We start from the raw sequence: 18271 nt of genomic DNA on the forward strand, positions 1-18271 counted from the left end.
GTCGACTTTATTTGAAAACTATGAAATATACAAAAAGTAAACAAGTTAGTATTCTCAATCCCTTAAGCAATTTAACAAAACAAGTGCGTGGTTGCTAAACGATTCTAAATTTGTAAACAAACACGTATAGAACATTACTTTTTGATACACTCACACGGCTATAATAATTATTGTGGTTGAAAAATGTTTAATGATCTTAAAATTCATTATATGACATGATGTAAAAAGAAAGTTCTGGCAGGTTACAGTACTATATTCTACCTGCACGCCAATGACACAAGCTGTTTAAACTGCCAACATAAAAAAATATAGGACCCATGTTAAGGTGACACAGGATGGGCAACATGAAGAGGATGAGGTGTGTTAGAAGGGGCCATCCCGTGATGAGCTTCTGTCAAAGCCAGAGGTGCCTTGGTTTGATCGGCTGCCAGTCATTTTGTCCTGTGAATTATAACAATTATTCACTTAAATAAATAACTTTCTCCATTTTGCTTTTAGTATATTCTGACCACCTCACCTTCACATTTCCCACCATGTCTTCAAAAGACTTGAAAGTAGAGGAATGTCTGGTGAAAAAGTTTTATTAAATCACTTTGCCCTACAGTTAAATGTTAATTTCAGTTTCTTATGGACTAAACTTTCTGTGGTATGTTCTATAAGTTATAAGATGTTGATCAAATATCATAACAGGTAGTCACAGTAGTCATCCACAATCCTCACCATCAGTTTCTTAGTTATGCTGACAATCATAGATGGTAAACACGTATCTTACCTCATAGCAGGCACACTAATGGGGTGGCTCAGAGAGGGGCTGATGTATGGAGAAATAGGAAGCAAGACATGTAAGAGCGTTACAACATTACAAGAAACAGGAAACAGAGACAGGGGGGTGACAGAACCCATACAATCTACAACAGTTTATTTTTCAATGCAATATTATCCAATCTTTAGATAGTACAGTAACTATCAGTCACTTTAGTGTTGTTTAGTATTCAGTGAATGTTTTTTTATTTTTCACTTTGTTATATTGACAGGATTTTCCATTCATTGACAATTACGGATCTGCCCACGTATGCTCCCTATCATTGGAAAGGTACATTATGGTACTTAACATATAGGAAGATGTGAAATGCAGTGAGTAGTGTAGTGTAATATCTTAGATACAAGGGTCTTTTATTACCGTGGAGGGCTTGGCAGAGGTAATGATCTGTTCAGACCGCAGCATTATAGAAAAAACAAATATGATGATTAAACAGAAACACATCACAACAGCTTTCATGTTCACTATCTGTGTGGTGGGAACATGCAGAACACCACTGTCACACCACTGTTACTGTTGTTGCAAAAGTAATATTAGGATTATAACTGTACTGTTCTTATTTCTGATAATACAACCATTCATCTCCAATATGTTTTTTTCTAGTGAAGGTGAACAGTGCTGTATTGTGGGGCTAATTGGTCACATTCCTCAAACAGGAAGTCTAAACGGCAGTTTTATGGAAGAAATGGAATTCTGTGTTGTCATGTATTCCATCTATCCACTTGTGAAGCGTCTCACAAGTGAACATTCTAAAACTCTCTCACAACCATCTGAATGTGTCAATTTAATTCAAATGTTTCTGACAGTGGTCACTTGAAGTATCTCTAGGTGTTTAAACATGTGAAACTGCTCTTAGAATAGGGAACTGATCGGATTAAAGACAAGAGAGAATCACTCTCTGGATTAGATGCTGGATCTGTGGGCTGAACACAGGGATGGATTACTCCGGGCAAAGTACATGTTAGTGGGGGGAGAGGTAAGGATAGAAAAGTTAAGATGTTAGGTTGTAAAATAAAGTAAATAGGCAAAAGCAGTCAACAAGGATCAGGGGCACAAAGACTTTCAGGTACCTCATCTCTCCTAGTCTTCTAGTGATGGCCACACCCACTGAGGACAAAGCAGCAGTGGTCACCTGGCCTGCATGGGACAGAGTCTCTTGGGTTCTCTTATACCTTCAGACAGAGAAAGCAGTGTCAGAGAAACACATGAACAGGAGTCAGGGCACATGCAGAGAACCTTGGCATTCAACACAAGACAAAAGCCATCAGCTGCAACCTATCTTGACACGACAGATCCCAAGATTCCAAGTCTCTGTTTTCCACTGGTGAAGATGCTTGGCCCAGCGGCAGCCCGCTAAGGCTGCTGCTTGCTGGCTGAGCTTTTACAGTCTAACTATTAGACAGGCTATTAACAGGACTCTGATCCTCGCTGACCTCAAAAGCCCATCAGCTGTTCCCAAGGCATGCTCCTTTTCTTTACATTTGAAGGTAAAACAACAACAACTTTGAGGGGGAAAAAACCTCAACACTTCATAAACTGAAGCAAGATGAAATTCACTCACGTGTTGGAGTGACTTATGTCCTCCAACGTCGCTGATGCTGAGAGATAACTATAAAGATGTAAAGTAGCAGATTAGCATCAGAACAACAGCCTTAAAGAGATAATGACATTTGTGAGCTTGGCTTTCATGGTTATATAACTATCATACTGGACCAACAAAGCTGCTGGGGACATTCTACTGGTACTGGCCTTGCAGTGGGAAGTTATGGGAAAGGGTAGTAGTGTTCTTTAAATGTTCTTGTGATCTGACAGTGGAACACCAGATAAATGACACTTAGGTGCATTATCTGGACAGGACACATGGTGGAAAGTAGCATGAGGACAGGAAAGGTAACACTTACGGGGTTGAGGTCTGGACCTCCTGCCAGCCTTTGGCCAAGTTCTGTTTGAGATCACTGAGGGGGCCCATTCCCAGTTGCCTCTTAATTTCCACAGCATACTTTTCTTTGGCCAAAAGCACCTGCCGCAAAGTTTGTATTTCATCCTCTACCTGGATTAAATAATGTAACAATGTCAATATGTTAAAAAATGAATGAAAACTGAACAAATTCAAGTTGAATGGAATGAATGTGTAACAACCTTTATTAGCTCGATCCTGAGATCATCTACATCCTCCTCTGTTAAATTTGCAGGCGGGACTCCATTTCTTGTTATTCCAGTGGAGAAGTTAAAGTCCCCACCAAAACCTTTGGAAGCATGCAGTCATGTCAGCAGCCTATATACATCCTTCCAGTTCGGGCTACATATGGTTACATGTTAGTTAAACTGTATGCTGCCTTCACTTTCCAACGTGTTTACGCTGTCCATGGTTCTGATTCCATTGTGTTCAGCTCAGACATGTATGCATTGCAGTAGTAGTACAAACAGTAGTACAGAACCAGTAGAACTAGCGAGCAAGCCCGTCACTTGTTGCGTTTACAGTTTTTATGTTTACTAAAGCAACACATTTAAATCAGCTGAATCTGCTGTGCTACTATGTACTTTAGCACATCACTCACAAACAGTATTGTCTTATATCTTACCTGGCCTGTTCATGTCAGCAAACAATCAACTTCCACTGCACAAGGCAAATGCTGTGTAGCCTGTACAGTAGATAGTCAAATTAGTGCAAGCTAAGCTACTAGTGTATCTAGCTTAGCTGGCTAGCTAAAATAGTGCTACTAGCGTAACTCAAAATTTGAAGCTCGCAAGTCAATTTAAATCAAATAAGAAAACTGATTCTCGTATCTTAAAAACAAACGAACAAAAAAGATTCCTCAACGAATAACATTTTTTTTAAATGAATTGTATGCTACGGTTGGTCTGTATTTTGCACTCCGGAGTTCTAAAACCCGTGGATTCCCAAACCAGTAAATTCCCTAATCCTTAAAACCAGACGTGCACACATGCACAACTCGATGTTTTGATGATGGAAGCGTTCGTTTGTTAGTTTTTCTCATTCAATTCATGGTAACCTGTGGAAGGCATTTAACTTTAGTTACTTAAGTTGTATGTGTTTAGTTTCTTTAATAACCCCCTGCATTATTGGGTTGAGCAACATCTCAATAAATTGGGTAGCCTAATTGTAGTTTAGTATAAACGAGTCAATCAGTCTGCATTCTGTCTCCATCTACTGGAGAAATACATAGTCACGCATTCTCCACAACAAGAGCAGAGCAGAAAATACATGAAAGAAGTAGAATGGGGGATTTATGAGTAATGAGTAATGAGTGAACATTCCTCAGGTGATCTGTGGTTGACATCTTTCACTGCATTCTCTGGATAACGGATATGGAGTAGCCTATATTCCACGTTTCAGTTAGAGCTGACCCGGCTGTATTGAAAACACTGAGAAAAATAACATTAAATGTTCAAGAACATTTATTTAACGACAGCAAATCAGATCAATGACCCACTTAGTTTTCTTTCAGACACACAACTACCATGCTACAACATAAAGGTCAAGATTTCTACTTCATATTTAGGCCTAAGTGTATATATACAAACGACCTCAACCATTAAACCATGCGTTGCAAAATTTAATGGCCACATCAAAACAACATAGCATTTATCTAAAGCTTCTCATTAAAAACATGACAAAATAAGAAATTAAATAAGAATGCATCAAATTACCATATCACTATTGTTACACTATGTTGTCTGTGTCTAGACCTTTTTTTATAGAGCCATTTCCTGATCATTGATCCACAAAATTTTTTGGAACACACATTGCATTCAACTCAGAACAATTAGCATATTCCAATATTTCAATGAAGAAGCCATCACAGGAACATCAATGTTTTTTTCAGGAGGGCACAGGAAACACACTGTATAAGGGCCACAGAGGTCAACAACCAGAGGTCAACAACCATCCCATCAACAAAAGACGACAGGCAGAAGGAGCTCAGAAGCCCATTGTAAACCATTTTAACACATCATTGGCATTTGAAGAAACACATAAAATAATAAGAATAATGATAAATGATTATGGCAAATTGGGAAGTTTCTTCACTTGATGTACTGTATAATTCGCTCTGGATAAGAGCGTCTGCTAAATGACTAAAAAATAATTCACTGGCATAAAAAATAAATTGAGTGTGGTTTTTATAAGAGCTGCCTATAGTGCTAGCCCACTGATTAAAATAACTTGTGAGCTAAAGATTCTGATTCTTAGAATTCAATGATGGTAAACAAACACAGCATTAGACAAACACAACACTCTCTGAGCTCCCTTTAGCACGATAAACTCTAGATAAACAGGATGATAATATTGTCCAAATGCTTACAACATTTTCCTTACACACTTACACTGCACATACAGTAGCCTAAACATCAAAAGAAAAGTATGAAAATAACTACATTATTGTTTTTTCATATCCACTCATAGGTTAAGATGGCTCAGAAGAGACTGAATTGGAATAGGGTGATAATTCTTGGCTTGCAGTTTGGAGTTATGTTGCATATTAAGAGTTATGTTTGGAGTTGTATATTAAGAGAAAGTACAGGTAAAACCATTCAAGATTAAGGAAATATCAATGAATATATACTCCAACATAAGGAAACCCTATCCATATGGTCTCCATTGCAGTGTTAATGTGTTCAGTGACTCTTTAATACAACTAAGGAAATGGCAGGGGAAATCTTATCAATTTGACTAAAATTAAATGTTAATACAACACTACATTGTACATTAATGTGGGTAATTGATGAACTACATCAGATTTAGCTCTCTTTAAAGACTTTTGACAGTGAATAAAAATTGATTGTGCCGCTGAAATCCCAAGTGATTTAAGAGTAAGCTTACCAGATGTAAACAACTGTATATGCCTATAGCCAACATCACTTACAGTTGAGTGTAGGAAGTGTGTAGTGAAATTATGCTGCACTGTCAGAAGAGTCCCACCAATCAGATTAGGACTATTGGTGACAGTTGTGAGTAGTTTTACTTTAGCAGTTAAAATGGTGATGCGTAAACAAATGTACAATATTCATTTCCTGATATTAGCCTTTGGATACTTCGTTAGTAACTGCAGGGAAAAAGAAACATGATGAAATATTACAAGCACTAAATTGCAGGGTCTGATCTGTTCACTGCTTTTACATCTCAAATAAAGACCAAGTCCGATAAAGGTTAAGCCAAGACCCACCACAGCAAAGAAATCTCCAAAGTTTAGTTGTCAATTATAGCTATTTCTACGCCCTGTGTTCTTCATTCCTTGCCCTCCACTTACACTAGTTTCAGAGCTAATCCGCCACTTTGTGAAAGGGGCAAATACATGGTGATTGGAGTGCAAAAACTACAGGTCAAGATATGATTAGGTTAAGAAGCTAACGTTTTTTACTATGCGATCACTGATGACTGAGCTCTGTCCCAAGATGTTTGATGATGGCAACATGCACCAAAGACCCTCCAACACCTCCCTGAGCCTCTTATCTGATGAGCATAAACATCAAGTAAACTGCACCCCAAATTAATTACTTTTACACATACATATTGCACATACATATGCACCTACAGTATGAATTTCTCAAACAAACATGATACATAAAACACACAAAAAAAAAGAAAAAAAGACAATGGTTCTCCTAAACAGTGCATGCTACACCATGAAACGAAATGTGGAAAAGGGTAAGTTGGGTAGGCGGATTGTGAGGTTAAAGGCCAAAAAATAACAAAGAGGGAACCACAGGGAAGCAAACGTTTTCTTTCTCTTTTCTTTCAATATTCAGGCGGAAGGGGACCACTATGGGGAGGGTGGAAGGGGGTTGTGTTCAAGAGTTCCTTTGGTGGACCACGCTCACTCGCCCCTCTCTTCAGTACACAGCTCTTTGTGAAGTTAAAACAGATTGCCCCTCTCGTTCATCTTGTAAATGTGGAGCAGGAAAGCAGGCAGAGCCACAGGCCAGGGGTGGAGGATTAGTTGAAGCCTGTGTCGGTTCGGTAGGTGGAATGGTGGCCATCTGATGTCAACTGGGTGGTCTCTGTAGCTGATGGTTGCAGCACAATGGGCTCACCGCCACCCTCTGGTCGAGAAATAGTCATACAGACAGACACATAGGGTTAGTGCTGAACCTTGAGCTGACCTGACAATACTCAGATGGACCAGGCAGTCTCACCTCTCTCATCAGATTGCAGTTGGGCCTCAAGGTCCTCAGGGGACACGTAGAAGTCAGGCTCCTGGCCCTCTGGGGGCCTTGGTTTACATTTCCCACAGCAGCAGTTACAGCAGCAACACAGGCAACAGCAGAAGTAGCAACCAGTGGCCAGGCCACAGAAAACAAACAATGCCTGAGAGGAAGAGCGAGTGGGCGATAAAGAGAAAGGAGGCAGAAGATTTAATATAATGTGATAGTGAAAGTTTAAGGCAATATGACAAGTCATGGAAAAGGAGATAATAACAAGAATAAAAGACATCCTTAGCTGCAGTATGATAAAACAATTGCCCCCCAATTTCTTACCTTGGCCCACCAGCTAGACAGGACAAAGTATGTGTTCACATTCTCCTCGCCAAACTGCTCAGCCACATACAAGCCCAGAGAGCCATACTTGTCGTAGATGTTGCGTTTAGTGGGATCATTCAAAATAGCATGAGCATTGTTAATCTCCTTAAATTTGTCAGCCGCCTCTGGATTGTCAGGGTTCTTGTCAGGGTGGAACTTCAATGCCAGTTTCCTGAAGACACAAAAATGAATTGTCAGAATATCAGAATCAAATGAATCTGGTATTAAGATGAGTGTGGCATTCAGAGTAATACCATGATCAATAAGATGATTACTATGGTGTATTGGAAAATGGACCGACCTGTATGATTTCTTGATATCATCAGGTGTAGCCAGCTTCTCAACACCCAGCACTACATAGAGAGTTTCCCCAGAGGTAGACAGAGAGCGCTGTCTCTGCTGTTCTGCCATTGTCGTACGTCTTTCACAATCTAAAGACATTGAAAATTAGGAATGTCCCAGTAAAGATATTGATTAGGTGAAGTCATCGTGTCAGCCTCCTCCCACACTGTAGGCACTAGTGTATTGCGTTCCCTGTCCAGAATGTTGTATTCAATATGTTATGTCCCTAGAACATCTAGGGTATTTTCATGTTCCTAGGATTAAGTGTTATTATTTACAATGACTATAGACCACAGGCCGCAATATTGCGACAATACTTGTTGCAACAATACTATTGCCAACTACATATACATACAGTTGGGTCTAAAAGTCTGAGACCAGTAGCCAAGACTTCTATTATGCATTTGTTTCCAATGTAATACTTTTTTTTGCTCAGCTCAACAATTTGAGTGAAAAGTTGAATCTTACATTTAGCAGACGCTCTTATCCAGAGCGACTTACAGTAAGTACAGGGACATTCCCCAGAGGCAAGTAAGGTGAAGTGCCTTGCCCAAGGACACAACGTCATTTGGCACAGCTGGGAATTGAACTGGCAACATTCAGATTACTAGCCCGATTCCCTAACCGTTTAGCCACCTGACTCCCACCTGAATTTTTGAAAAATACACACAAATTTCAGATTATTGTTTTAATTGTGTCCCCCTTTTTTGTGCTTGGCCTCAACCAGTTTGTGCAAAACCTGACGACAAATGTTTTCCCAGCATGATTTGACAATGTTCCAAAGGGCTTCTTGTGATGTCACAGAATGCTTGGCTTTCTCAGTCTTTCAGTTCAAGTCCCCCGTTATGTTCAATGTGGTCTCAGACTTTTGAACCCTACTATATATTAGGATCATATGGCTGGGCCTATGACATCAGTGAGGCAACATGCTATGAAGGCAAACTGCTCCATATGAGACATTTCCCCCAAAATATTTATAGCATGACATCATTCATTGCTGATGATAATGATGGTAACAAATGGGATAGCAACGCATTTCCTTAAATGAGGCTGGCACTATATCATTCATTGACATCCATACATTCATGGTGCCTTATGCGAAAGCTCGATTTCTAGAAATGACGCATAAATCGTAAACAAATCAAACTACTTCCAAAAGGCCTTACTATGTCGAACTATAATTTGAGACATTTTCCATTGACGTTTGCAAATCTCAGTATCCGTTTCACTGTTCGCACTATGATTATTGATAGCCTAACACAATCTGCTATCAATAGTCCATACATGCAGTTGATTTCAATAAATTGCTAGATTATTTGTCTCTACAGTAAAGATGCAATGCGAATACGATGGTTTGAGCATTAATCTGGAGCGGCATTACTGCTTTAGTGCACAGCATCCATGTTGGTTTGCTTGATGGCCTGCTCTTGATACAAGGCAGGACTGGATCGGTAAAGTCAGCTGTAATTTCAAGGGCAGGGACGAATATTTTAGGAAAATAGCAATCCAATTGTACAAGAATGCTCACCTTTCAGTCGGTTTTAATGCGCTGCGTAGAGAATCTTCCAGGGGAGGGGGGGTTGTTAAAATCTGTCTATGGTAGCAGTTGCATCTCAAGGAACGGCGTACATCCACTATACACAACCATGGACAGCTGCAGGAGCACTACCTTAGCCCCGCCCCCGACCACCCCCATGTCGACGTGCGCATACAAGGATTGTGATCCAGTAGTAGGCTATATTGTATTCATCAACCAGAGACTTGGCATCATTTGGAAGAGTTGTCCAGAAACGGATTATAAATGCACTGACAGGACAAACCCGAATCTCAATTCTAAACTAAGGTTACGAAAATATCATGGGGCATGTCAATTAGGCAAGAGAAATGCGATTTGACACCGAATATTGGTTAAATATCGCGCCTATGTAGTCTATTCCACATTTAGGCTACATTAGGCTACACCATACGACTGTTTAAAGTTTAGGTACAGCTGGCGGGATAGTCAATGAATTAATAGACAAGGAAGATTTGGGTTTGACATGGATAATGGGCAACAAATCCAGAAAAGCACTGAAACGTAATATATAATTTGGTGATTATACAAGTACAATTCATTGAAAGGTAAGGGTGGTGGTGGATATAGTTTTATAAATGAAAACAGACATCATATTTAGACTATCTCTAAAAAAAAAATTAAATTCATGTGAAAATCCATTCATTCCATTGAACCAGCTCCCTAGCAACTAGGACATCGTTCCTTTAGGCCAAGCCAATCAACTGTCTTTGAATCCTTACTATCGCTTCTCGCGAGAAAAGGCGACAATCAACACAACAGAACACGACAGTTGTCAAAGTCAGATAAGGTAGCTAGCAAGCTAGCTGATTAATTTAGCAACAAAGCTGTATTTGCAAATTAAGAATAATTCATTGATATTTAATTCAGTTGCTATTTCTCACAAAACTATCAGAGGATAACACATTTATACGGTGGGTGATGCACAACGACCAACAAGCCTAGCTAACGAGTTGTTAGCCTAGTTGACGTTAACGTTCGAGCTATAGCTAGCTATGTACTAACTATGTGCTAGCTGTAGTGCTAGCAAAATGGTCGCGTCCAGAAAAAATTACAGCTCCCAGCAAGATAGTCAAACGAGTTTACGTTGAATAGCTATCGTCAACTATTTATCATTGATCGTAAGATAGTATTATGTTGGCAGATGCTTGTAAATGTAACTAATGTCAGCTTGCTAGCTAGCGTTAAACACATTTAAAGATTAGTTGGCTGAGTTTGCCAAGTTTGCTGTCTAACTCATTGTGTCTACAGTAGATATTCGGAACCCGATGATGAGTTACGCTGAAAAACCCGAGGACATCACAAAAGACGAGTGGATGGACAAACTAAATAATGTGCACATACAGAGGGCCGACATGAACCGACTCATTATGAATTACCTAGTGACAGGTATGTTATGCTAGTTGACGTGGGGAGCTATGACTGATTATGGACCCTCAATGAACAGTTGTAGGGAGCTAATCTGACTTTGTAGCGTAGCCAATCATCACAGTAGATAGAATTTCATTAGTCTATGAAGAAAGTTTAGTCAAATACTTATGTAATGTGGCCCATGGAATATGAGTGGTGGACTTGTTGTACTAGCCTTTATGAAGATAAAAGTTGCCATGTTGTCTGAATCGTACTCTTAATACTTTCCCATGCTGACTGCTCGCCTTTATTGTTGTTTAGAGGGGTTCAAGGAGGCAGCAGAGAAGTTCCGCATGGAGTCTGGGATAGAGCCGAGTGTGGACCTGGATTCCCTGGATGAGAGAATAAAGATCAGGGAGATGATTCTGAAGGGACAAATACAAGAAGCCATTGCGCTCATCAACAGCCTACATCCAGAGTTGCTTGACACCAACCGATACCTGTATTTCCATCTGCAGGTATGGCTTTCTGTAATAAGATGTCTTTAACTTGACCTTGGGGTACTAAAGTTGTTTAGTCACAGTATAGCAGATTTTCACCTGATTGCATTTCCTTCCTTCCCCTATGCAGCAACAGCACTTGATAGAGTTAATAAGGCTGCGGGAGACAGAGTCTGCTTTGGAGTTTGCCCAGACACAGCTGGCTGAGCAAGGGGAAGAGAGCAGGGAATGCCTAACAGAGATGGAGAGAACATTGGCTCTTTTGGCTTTTGACAACCCAGAGGAGTCACCCTTTGGAGACCTGCTCAACACGATGCAGCGACAGAAGGTGTGTGTGCCTGTGTGTACGAGGAACCAGGAGGGGTGGAACAAGTTATTCATTCACACATTTTGTAATGTGAAAGGGAAAAGAAAGTCTGTTGAGCTCTGAACTCAGCTGTCCTATTCTAATGTTAGTTGTAGTGGATGGCAATTCAATACTGTGTTGAAATTGACCTGAATTTGACTTCTTTGTGAATATCCAGGTATGGAGTGAGGTGAACCAGGCTGTGCTGGACTATGAGAACAGAGAGTCAACGCCAAAACTGGCCAAACTTCTGAAGCTGTTGTTGTGGGCTCAGAATGAGCTGGACCAGAAGAAAGTGAAATATCCCAAAATGACTGACCTTAGCAAGGGCACCATTGAGGACCCAAAGTGAAAACATCAATGACATGGACACTTCCCTATCTCCTATTTATAAACAGTCAGAGACTGAATGATATTGTTATAACATATATTATATATAAAAATGAACAATTGTTTTGATGTTGCATATATGAGAAGACATAATTCATTGTGCAAACTGTAAATGGCTGTATTTTAAAAGTAACAACAGCAAAAACATTTAACAGATTATCCACATTTATAGACACTTGGCATCACAAATGTCCATTGTTGGTTTATATTTGGTTGCCTGTAAAGCCAGTTTTGGAAACACATGGATCACTGTCCCACCCATCATGGTGAATTTAAAATGGTTTTGATTTTATTTCTAAGCCTCTAGTTTATTATATAATTTACATTTACAGTGTGGACTGTGTTAGATGAAAATCATACCTCTTAAAGGAAGAGGGGAACAATCCTGCATCACTAAAATGCTTTTTGAGTGTGCAGATTACTCCTCACCCTATCATAAGCTATTAATTGTCATGTTACATGTTTGTTGCAATTTAACTAATCATTATATAAGGATAAATAAGGATTTTTATTATAGTTGGCCGATTCATTGTCCCCTCTGTTTTGAGAAGCCTTTTAAGTGAAGCCTGTTTTACTATGGAATGATGGCGTTTCACATTTAAAGTGCTCTACTTTTTTTCTGTATTCAGAGATAGGACAGATGGCCACCTCCTAAATTAGTGAGCATTTTTGCTGAACAAAGCATGCACTGTTATGTTTTGAATGGCTTAAGGTTAGTATGCGCCCATGCCTTGTGTTGCCAGAGGGTTTTAATATTGTTGTTTTTTAACTCGCTGCTAAATATCCATCCTTCCTTTCATACAAGTTTTTATTGTATTATCCGACAATGTGAGCATGCACAAAATACTACAGAGCTCCCATCGTATTATTGATAGTTTTTAAGATCCTATTTGCAATATTTAAATAAACAACTCTTTTTAGAGACAACTTGTTTTATTGTTGCATTACTGGGCATTTTGGTTTACATTCTGCTGTGAATAAAATGACTAAGGGCCTAGTTACATGTTGAGACTGGAGACATAACCTACAACAGCATTCCCTGCATGCCACGTCTCCCACCACAAGCAAATACTCGATTTCCGGATAAAGACAGGCATTACCTGTCTGTCTACTTTACGGGAAGATACTTTTGTCTGGGTTTATCAAGTTAAAGCATGTTCTTGTGTTTAGTTAGGAGAAGTTGTGTGAAGTTGTGTGATAGTACAACCGTTTGGTCAATGGCAGTGGAGAATGTACTAGATAACTCTCCTGAGTTAAAAATTCACGGGAATGACTGCATCTCCACAGCTAATGGATCAAATGGATGGAAGGAGACACAACACCAAACGTTATGGCCCAGGTGAGATTGTCAAAAAAGATTAATAATTGAAAAATAATGCGCAAACTGTCTCACTTCTATAAAAAGCAACCAATCTTTATATATAAGCACACACTGCCTTGTACGTTTTGTACGCCCAGAAATGCGAATTGATAAACTGAGCTCTGAATCTTCAATTATACATAGCAATTTTGGACCCAGAAATGTTGTTTAGTTTAATGCATGCTTCTGCATAACTCTGTATTATGATCTGCTTGCAGGCCATTGGTAAAAACATGGACGGTGATGCTCTTCTTGAGTACATCTCTCCTGTACTGTTCTAGGATGACACTGCCTATCTGTGCTGTTACAATGGCAACCCAGTTTCAGTGGAGTAAGACAGAGTCAGGGATGGCGTTGGCTAGTTTTTTCTGGGGTTATTGCTTCACACAGATTCTGGGAGGACATGCCAGTGACAGGTGTGTTAACATCCTGGGAGGCTTCCATTGCACTTGTAATTTTATCTTTATACATTACAGCTAATTTCCTAAAGTCCATACTGCCTAGAAGTAAAACTTGGATAATACTTTTTTATCTATTTGGATAAAACAAAATCTGCTGAACAAACAAATATAAATGTAAAAATATTGTCATATAATGTTTATGCTGATGGTTGTTGAGAATGTCTTGTCTTTCATTGTTGGGTTTATGGCAGTTGTCTCCTTCACCAGAATTGGAGGAGAGAGTGTCCTGCTGCTTTCCACAACTGTCTGGGCTATCATCACAGCCGTCACCCCTTTATTGACTAAATTTGACTGGAACCCCCTTGCTTCCATGATGATAGCCAGGTTCCTCATGGGGTTATCACAGGGTGAGAGTTGATTAAGTGGAGAAGGTGATACCATCTGATTGTTAACTTTAGTAACATCTGTTCTACTCTAGGCGTACACTACCCATCTTTGGCCAGCCTTTGCTCTCAACGCGTTGTTGAAGGGAAGAAAGGCTTTCTGATGAGTACAATGGGCAGTGGTTCTTATCTAGGGTGAGTTTAAAATTGTGAAAAAACCAAATATACACACACACAAATGATTTACCATGATTGTATGAGTGGTCTAAACATAGTTAAGATCCTGTATTTTCAACCTCCTTGTATATGTAGAACAATGATGTCTGGAAGCCTGGGATCCCTGATGTTGGAACACTATGGCTGGGAAAGTGTTTTCTATGGCACTGGTCTACTAGCTGGACTGTGGTCTTTAGCTGTGTGGAGGTATTTACTTAAAGGTATAGTCAGGCATTAACTGAATAATTTCTTAGTTTCCTTATATTCGTGACATGCATGATACATATAGCTGTTTTCATTGTAAGTTTGATTCTATCAAATGAATTCACTACATCAAAGTTGACTCACATGAATGAGGATCTTGAGGATTCTAAACTGTAAAATGTTACAAAATGAACTGTACAAGTTTCGTGTGGTGCAGGAGAGGTTATTTCAGTGCTGGGACTGTCGAATCATGCTAGTTCCAGTTCGAGTCTCTCAAACCTACGGTGGCTAAGCCTGCTCAAACAGCCATCTGTGTGGTACAGTTTATATTTAATGATCCATGTTTTACTTGACGCATACACACATATCTATGTCATATAGTACTGTGAAATGTGGACACTGTTCTTTCTATTCTGTCATACCTTCTCAGTGCCATGGTTACCACTCATATGTGCTACTGCAGTGCTTTTTACACACTTATATCATGGTTACCGACCTACTTCAAAGATACGTTTCCTCACGCCAAGGTATTAAAATAATTTAACACAATTTATATGACAAGCTAAGATAACTGACAATCTTAGCTTGTCAGTTATCTTAGTATTGGTATGACAAGTTTCTATCTTTCCTAAATGTTACTGTTGCCTGTCACTTCTTCTTCTACATGGCATGATGTTCCAGGGATGGGTGTATAATGTCATTCCATGGGTTGTTTCCATTCCATCTGCACAATTTGGAGGCTGGCTTTCAGACTTTCTTATAATGCAAGGTATGGTAGCCACTTTATATAAGTCAAACATGTTGTTCTTTCTTGTTGGGCCTTTCCCTTACTTCTTGGACACTTACAATCATAATAAAATGTCTGTATCTAGGATATGGCACAGCAGCTGTTAGGAAAATGATGCAGGTAAGATTATTTATTTAATACTTCATATAACAGCATACAACTATTTTCCCAATGTTTTTTCTATGGCATATTTATCATCTGAATTTACATACTTTTAGATCAGAATCAGAATTCGGTTTATTCTCCATGTATGTTATACAAACACAGAATTTACTGTGGCAGGGAGGTGCAAAACACTAAACATAAACAGATGTGTATTATTACATTAGGTTTTGTGAAAACCTCACAGGCACTAACTAATCAGGGGTCAGATGGCTGAGCGGTTAGGGAGTCGGGTTAATAATCAGAGGATTGCTGGTTCAATTCCCAGCCGTGAAAAATGACGTGTCCTTGGGAAAGGCACTTCACCCTACTTGCCTCGGGGAGAATGTCCCTGTTCTTACTGTAAGTCGCTCTGGATAAGAGCGTCTGCTAAATGACTAAATGTAAATGTAACTAATGCTTGACTATGCAGTCAAAATCTTTCACAAGTATGTTGTCTGTTCATTGATGTGTTCAGCATCATTCTAATGAATTTGAGAACCCAAATTTAGAAATAGCTTGCTGTGTTAATTTGCCATCATGTTCAGTTCATTTCCATGGGAGTGTCCAGTGTGTTCATCCTGATCCTCTGCATACCAGTCAAATTTCCCTCTGCTGTCACCCTTATTTCTGTTGCTATGGGCTTGGCAACTTTTAACAGCAGGTGCGTGTGTAAATTTGTTTTGTCTGAATTGTCTTGGTTCCTATTTCCCTACAAACACAAGTTAAGTGTCATATCTACCGTATGTTGGGTATATGATGACTTCTGTCAGCCTTTCATTGTCCATCTGTCATCTTCATATGTAGGCTATACAAGAACTGTACTACAGTAACTCTTTGTCTGTTTTCTTGGCTCAGTGGAGTAGTAGTGAATGTTCAAGACCTTGCCCCATCATGTGCTGGAGCTCTATTTGGTCAGTTTGCAATTCTGGTTAACAATGAGTTGAGCTACTGTGTATCTTATGTAGGCCTAAATATGCCACTTTGCTGTTTTACTTACGTTTGTTGTGAACAAAGCAAATCTTTCTTTCTTTTGTCACAGGATTTATGAATATGTGTGGGGCATTCACAGGTAGGTGTCAAATGCCAACACCAAGAGTTGATCTTAAGATGTAAATGTCTATTTAAATTCCTTTGTAAATGTGCCTTTAACTCTAGGGACATTCTGGAGTTATAGTATTTTCATAAATGGCTATGCAAAAAAAGCTGTCTCTGTGTTGTACAGGACTGATTCTGGTCTATTTATCTGGCTACTTGATTGAGGTCACCACATCCTGGGTGCCAGTGTTCTCAATCATCACACTGGTGAATGTTGTGGGCATAGCGGTTTTCCTCATATTTGGAGATGCCCAGCGTGTGGACTTGGAAAAAACTAGAAGGATCACACATATCTGACCTACTAAAAGTGTATTTACATTATCTTCCAACTATGTATTGTGATTGCTATGTGATAGCTATGTGATTTTAGTTTGTGTTTTTTTACTAGGGTTTAATTAAAAAAAATCATATTCACAATAACAGCTTCATACAGACAGATATAGTGATTAAAATAAGATGGAGGACAGAACTAAACACACAAATGACACAGGCGACAGTAAACAAACATTAGGCGAGTACAACACCAACAGACTGTGGACACTGTGCACCATAAGAAACACACAAACATGAGGAGAGAACCCATGCTGTATAACAGACCACACTTTACTGTAGCAACACAACATGGCTCCAATGTGCAGGGAAAGACAATATGATGTCTAAAATTACTGTATGTGGATTTATTTAGTGCATTGTAGGCCGACAGCCTGTGTCTTTTTTTGGAAATAGGGAATTAAAAATAGCCTATGTAAAGTTATGAACAATTCACCTTTCAATGGTACTGTTACCAATTGAAATAGTTGGAGGAATGTTTTAAATGATATGCTATGGCTTTCTGTTGCTTTTATTCTAATATTGGTAATTTGCACATATGCACATAGGTTAAATGATGAACCGTTGGGTAACATATTCTATTTCACATTATTGCAAAAATCTTCACACTGAGGTTAATGTCTCAAAACAGGTGATCAGCAAGTTATTATATTGTTTTCATGTGTAAAAAATACAATAAACTACAAAAGTTGTTTGTAAAGCATTTACAAGATATGTGCAAACTGTTCACTCATCAAAGCAAAGGATGTTTGCATGTGTTTAGTTTGCATATTTTAGTGGCTAGCCAAGGTTTTTGTGTCCAAACAGAGGTTGTAGACCTACAGACAAAATGTTTGTAGGCCTAAATGTAATTTCATATGAAGATACAAATCCAAAGAAAGAAATCTGTGAAAATTGCCTGAAAGAACATCTTGAGATCAATAGAGTAAACTGAATTAAATATTAATTAAATGAATAGCCTAAACGCTGAGTCCAGTTTTGTACTTGTGTGAATGGAAGACATACTCTAAAATGACACGGCAGTATAGTTTTAAACCTTTTGAAACTGTTTTTTTACTTTCTTTCAGATTACACATACAGAACAGAAATTACAAGGGGGGTGCATTTAAGGGCAGGGCTGGAAATGCATTTCTGTGCAGGGCTGTGTTTGGCCTTGCCAGGAAATGCACCCCCTGCTAACTTTGACTAGGAAAGTGCCAGATGCCTGAAACCTACTGTTGTTACTCATAGTAGTCCCCTCAATATACAGTAAGAATCATTTGATGCTAGGATATACAGATCAGAAATTCAGGGGGGGGGGAGATGCATTTCAAGGCAGGCCTTGTTTTCAATTTGATGTAAATGCAATTCACCCCCTGCTAACTCTGTTATATTCCGACTACAGTTATCATAATATGTGACTTCTTGTTTCCAGGTTCAGATCTTAACAAGACAGGTGATCTTCTTCAGGTTATACATGGCAAGGCAAGATAAGTCACCTGAGATGGTTT

General features: G+C 39.1%; 4 protein-coding genes across 7 annotated transcripts; 2 read left to right on the forward strand and 2 right to left on the reverse strand.

Annotated features, from left to right (window-relative positions):
- Positions 1-311: 311 nt before the first annotated feature.
- Positions 312-3521, reverse strand: LOC136945710 (tumor protein D54-like). The gene is made up of 9 exons (XM_067239698.1): positions 3403-3521; positions 2960-3066; positions 2722-2870; positions 2382-2429; positions 1891-1992; positions 1181-1207; positions 773-811; positions 518-566; positions 312-441 (listed from the first exon to the last, which is right to left on the reverse strand). Exons 1-9 carry the CDS (start codon positions 3413-3415, stop codon positions 364-366), a joined length of 612 nt encoding a protein of 203 aa, XP_067095799.1. The 5' UTR covers positions 3416-3521; the 3' UTR covers positions 312-363.
- A 707-nt stretch (positions 3522-4228) lies between these two features.
- Positions 4229-9289, reverse strand: LOC136945711 (dnaJ homolog subfamily C member 5-like). Its single transcript, XM_067239699.1, has 5 exons — positions 9231-9289; positions 7662-7791; positions 7319-7532; positions 6977-7148; positions 4229-6883 (listed from the first exon to the last, which is right to left on the reverse strand). The coding sequence occupies exons 2-5, from the start codon at positions 7769-7771 to the stop codon at positions 6777-6779; spliced, it is 603 nt and encodes a 200-aa protein (XP_067095800.1). The 5' UTR covers positions 7772-7791; positions 9231-9289; the 3' UTR covers positions 4229-6776.
- A 738-nt stretch (positions 9290-10027) lies between these two features.
- Positions 10028-11950, forward strand: LOC136946022 (glucose-induced degradation protein 8-B homolog). 2 transcript variants are annotated; one of them, XM_067240195.1, is made up of 5 exons: positions 10028-10189; positions 10530-10664; positions 10947-11143; positions 11256-11453; positions 11650-11950. In XM_067240195.1, the coding sequence occupies exons 2-5, from the start codon at positions 10544-10546 to the stop codon at positions 11821-11823; spliced, it is 690 nt and encodes a 229-aa protein (XP_067096296.1). In that variant the 5' UTR covers positions 10028-10189; positions 10530-10543; the 3' UTR covers positions 11824-11950. The 2 variants fall into 2 exon arrangements, with proteins under 2 accessions (XP_067096296.1, XP_067096295.1); XM_067240194.1 differs by having other exon boundaries at positions 10031-10189; positions 10527-10664.
- A 1033-nt stretch (positions 11951-12983) lies between these two features.
- Positions 12984-17248, forward strand: LOC136945781 (voltage-gated purine nucleotide uniporter SLC17A9-like). Of its 3 annotated transcripts, none has more exons than XM_067239820.1 (13): positions 12984-13200; positions 13440-13637; positions 13874-14029; positions 14101-14200; positions 14318-14442; positions 14643-14742; positions 14856-14952; positions 15107-15194; positions 15298-15332; positions 15902-16017; positions 16212-16267; positions 16396-16425; positions 16579-17248. In XM_067239820.1, exons 2-13 carry the CDS (start codon positions 13625-13627, stop codon positions 16746-16748), a joined length of 1086 nt encoding a protein of 361 aa, XP_067095921.1. In that variant the 5' UTR covers positions 12984-13200; positions 13440-13624; the 3' UTR covers positions 16749-17248. The 3 variants fall into 3 exon arrangements, with proteins under 3 accessions (XP_067095921.1, XP_067095919.1, XP_067095920.1); XM_067239818.1 differs by having other exon boundaries at positions 13890-14029; XM_067239819.1 differs by lacking the exon at positions 14643-14742 and having other exon boundaries at positions 13890-14029; positions 14318-14428.
- Positions 17249-18271: the final 1023 nt, after the last annotated feature.

The sequence above is a fragment of the Osmerus mordax genome, chromosome 7, assembly GCF_038355195.1.
Source record: "Osmerus mordax isolate fOsmMor3 chromosome 7, fOsmMor3.pri, whole genome shotgun sequence".
Classification (NCBI taxonomy): domain Eukaryota; kingdom Metazoa; phylum Chordata; class Actinopteri; order Osmeriformes; family Osmeridae; genus Osmerus; species Osmerus mordax.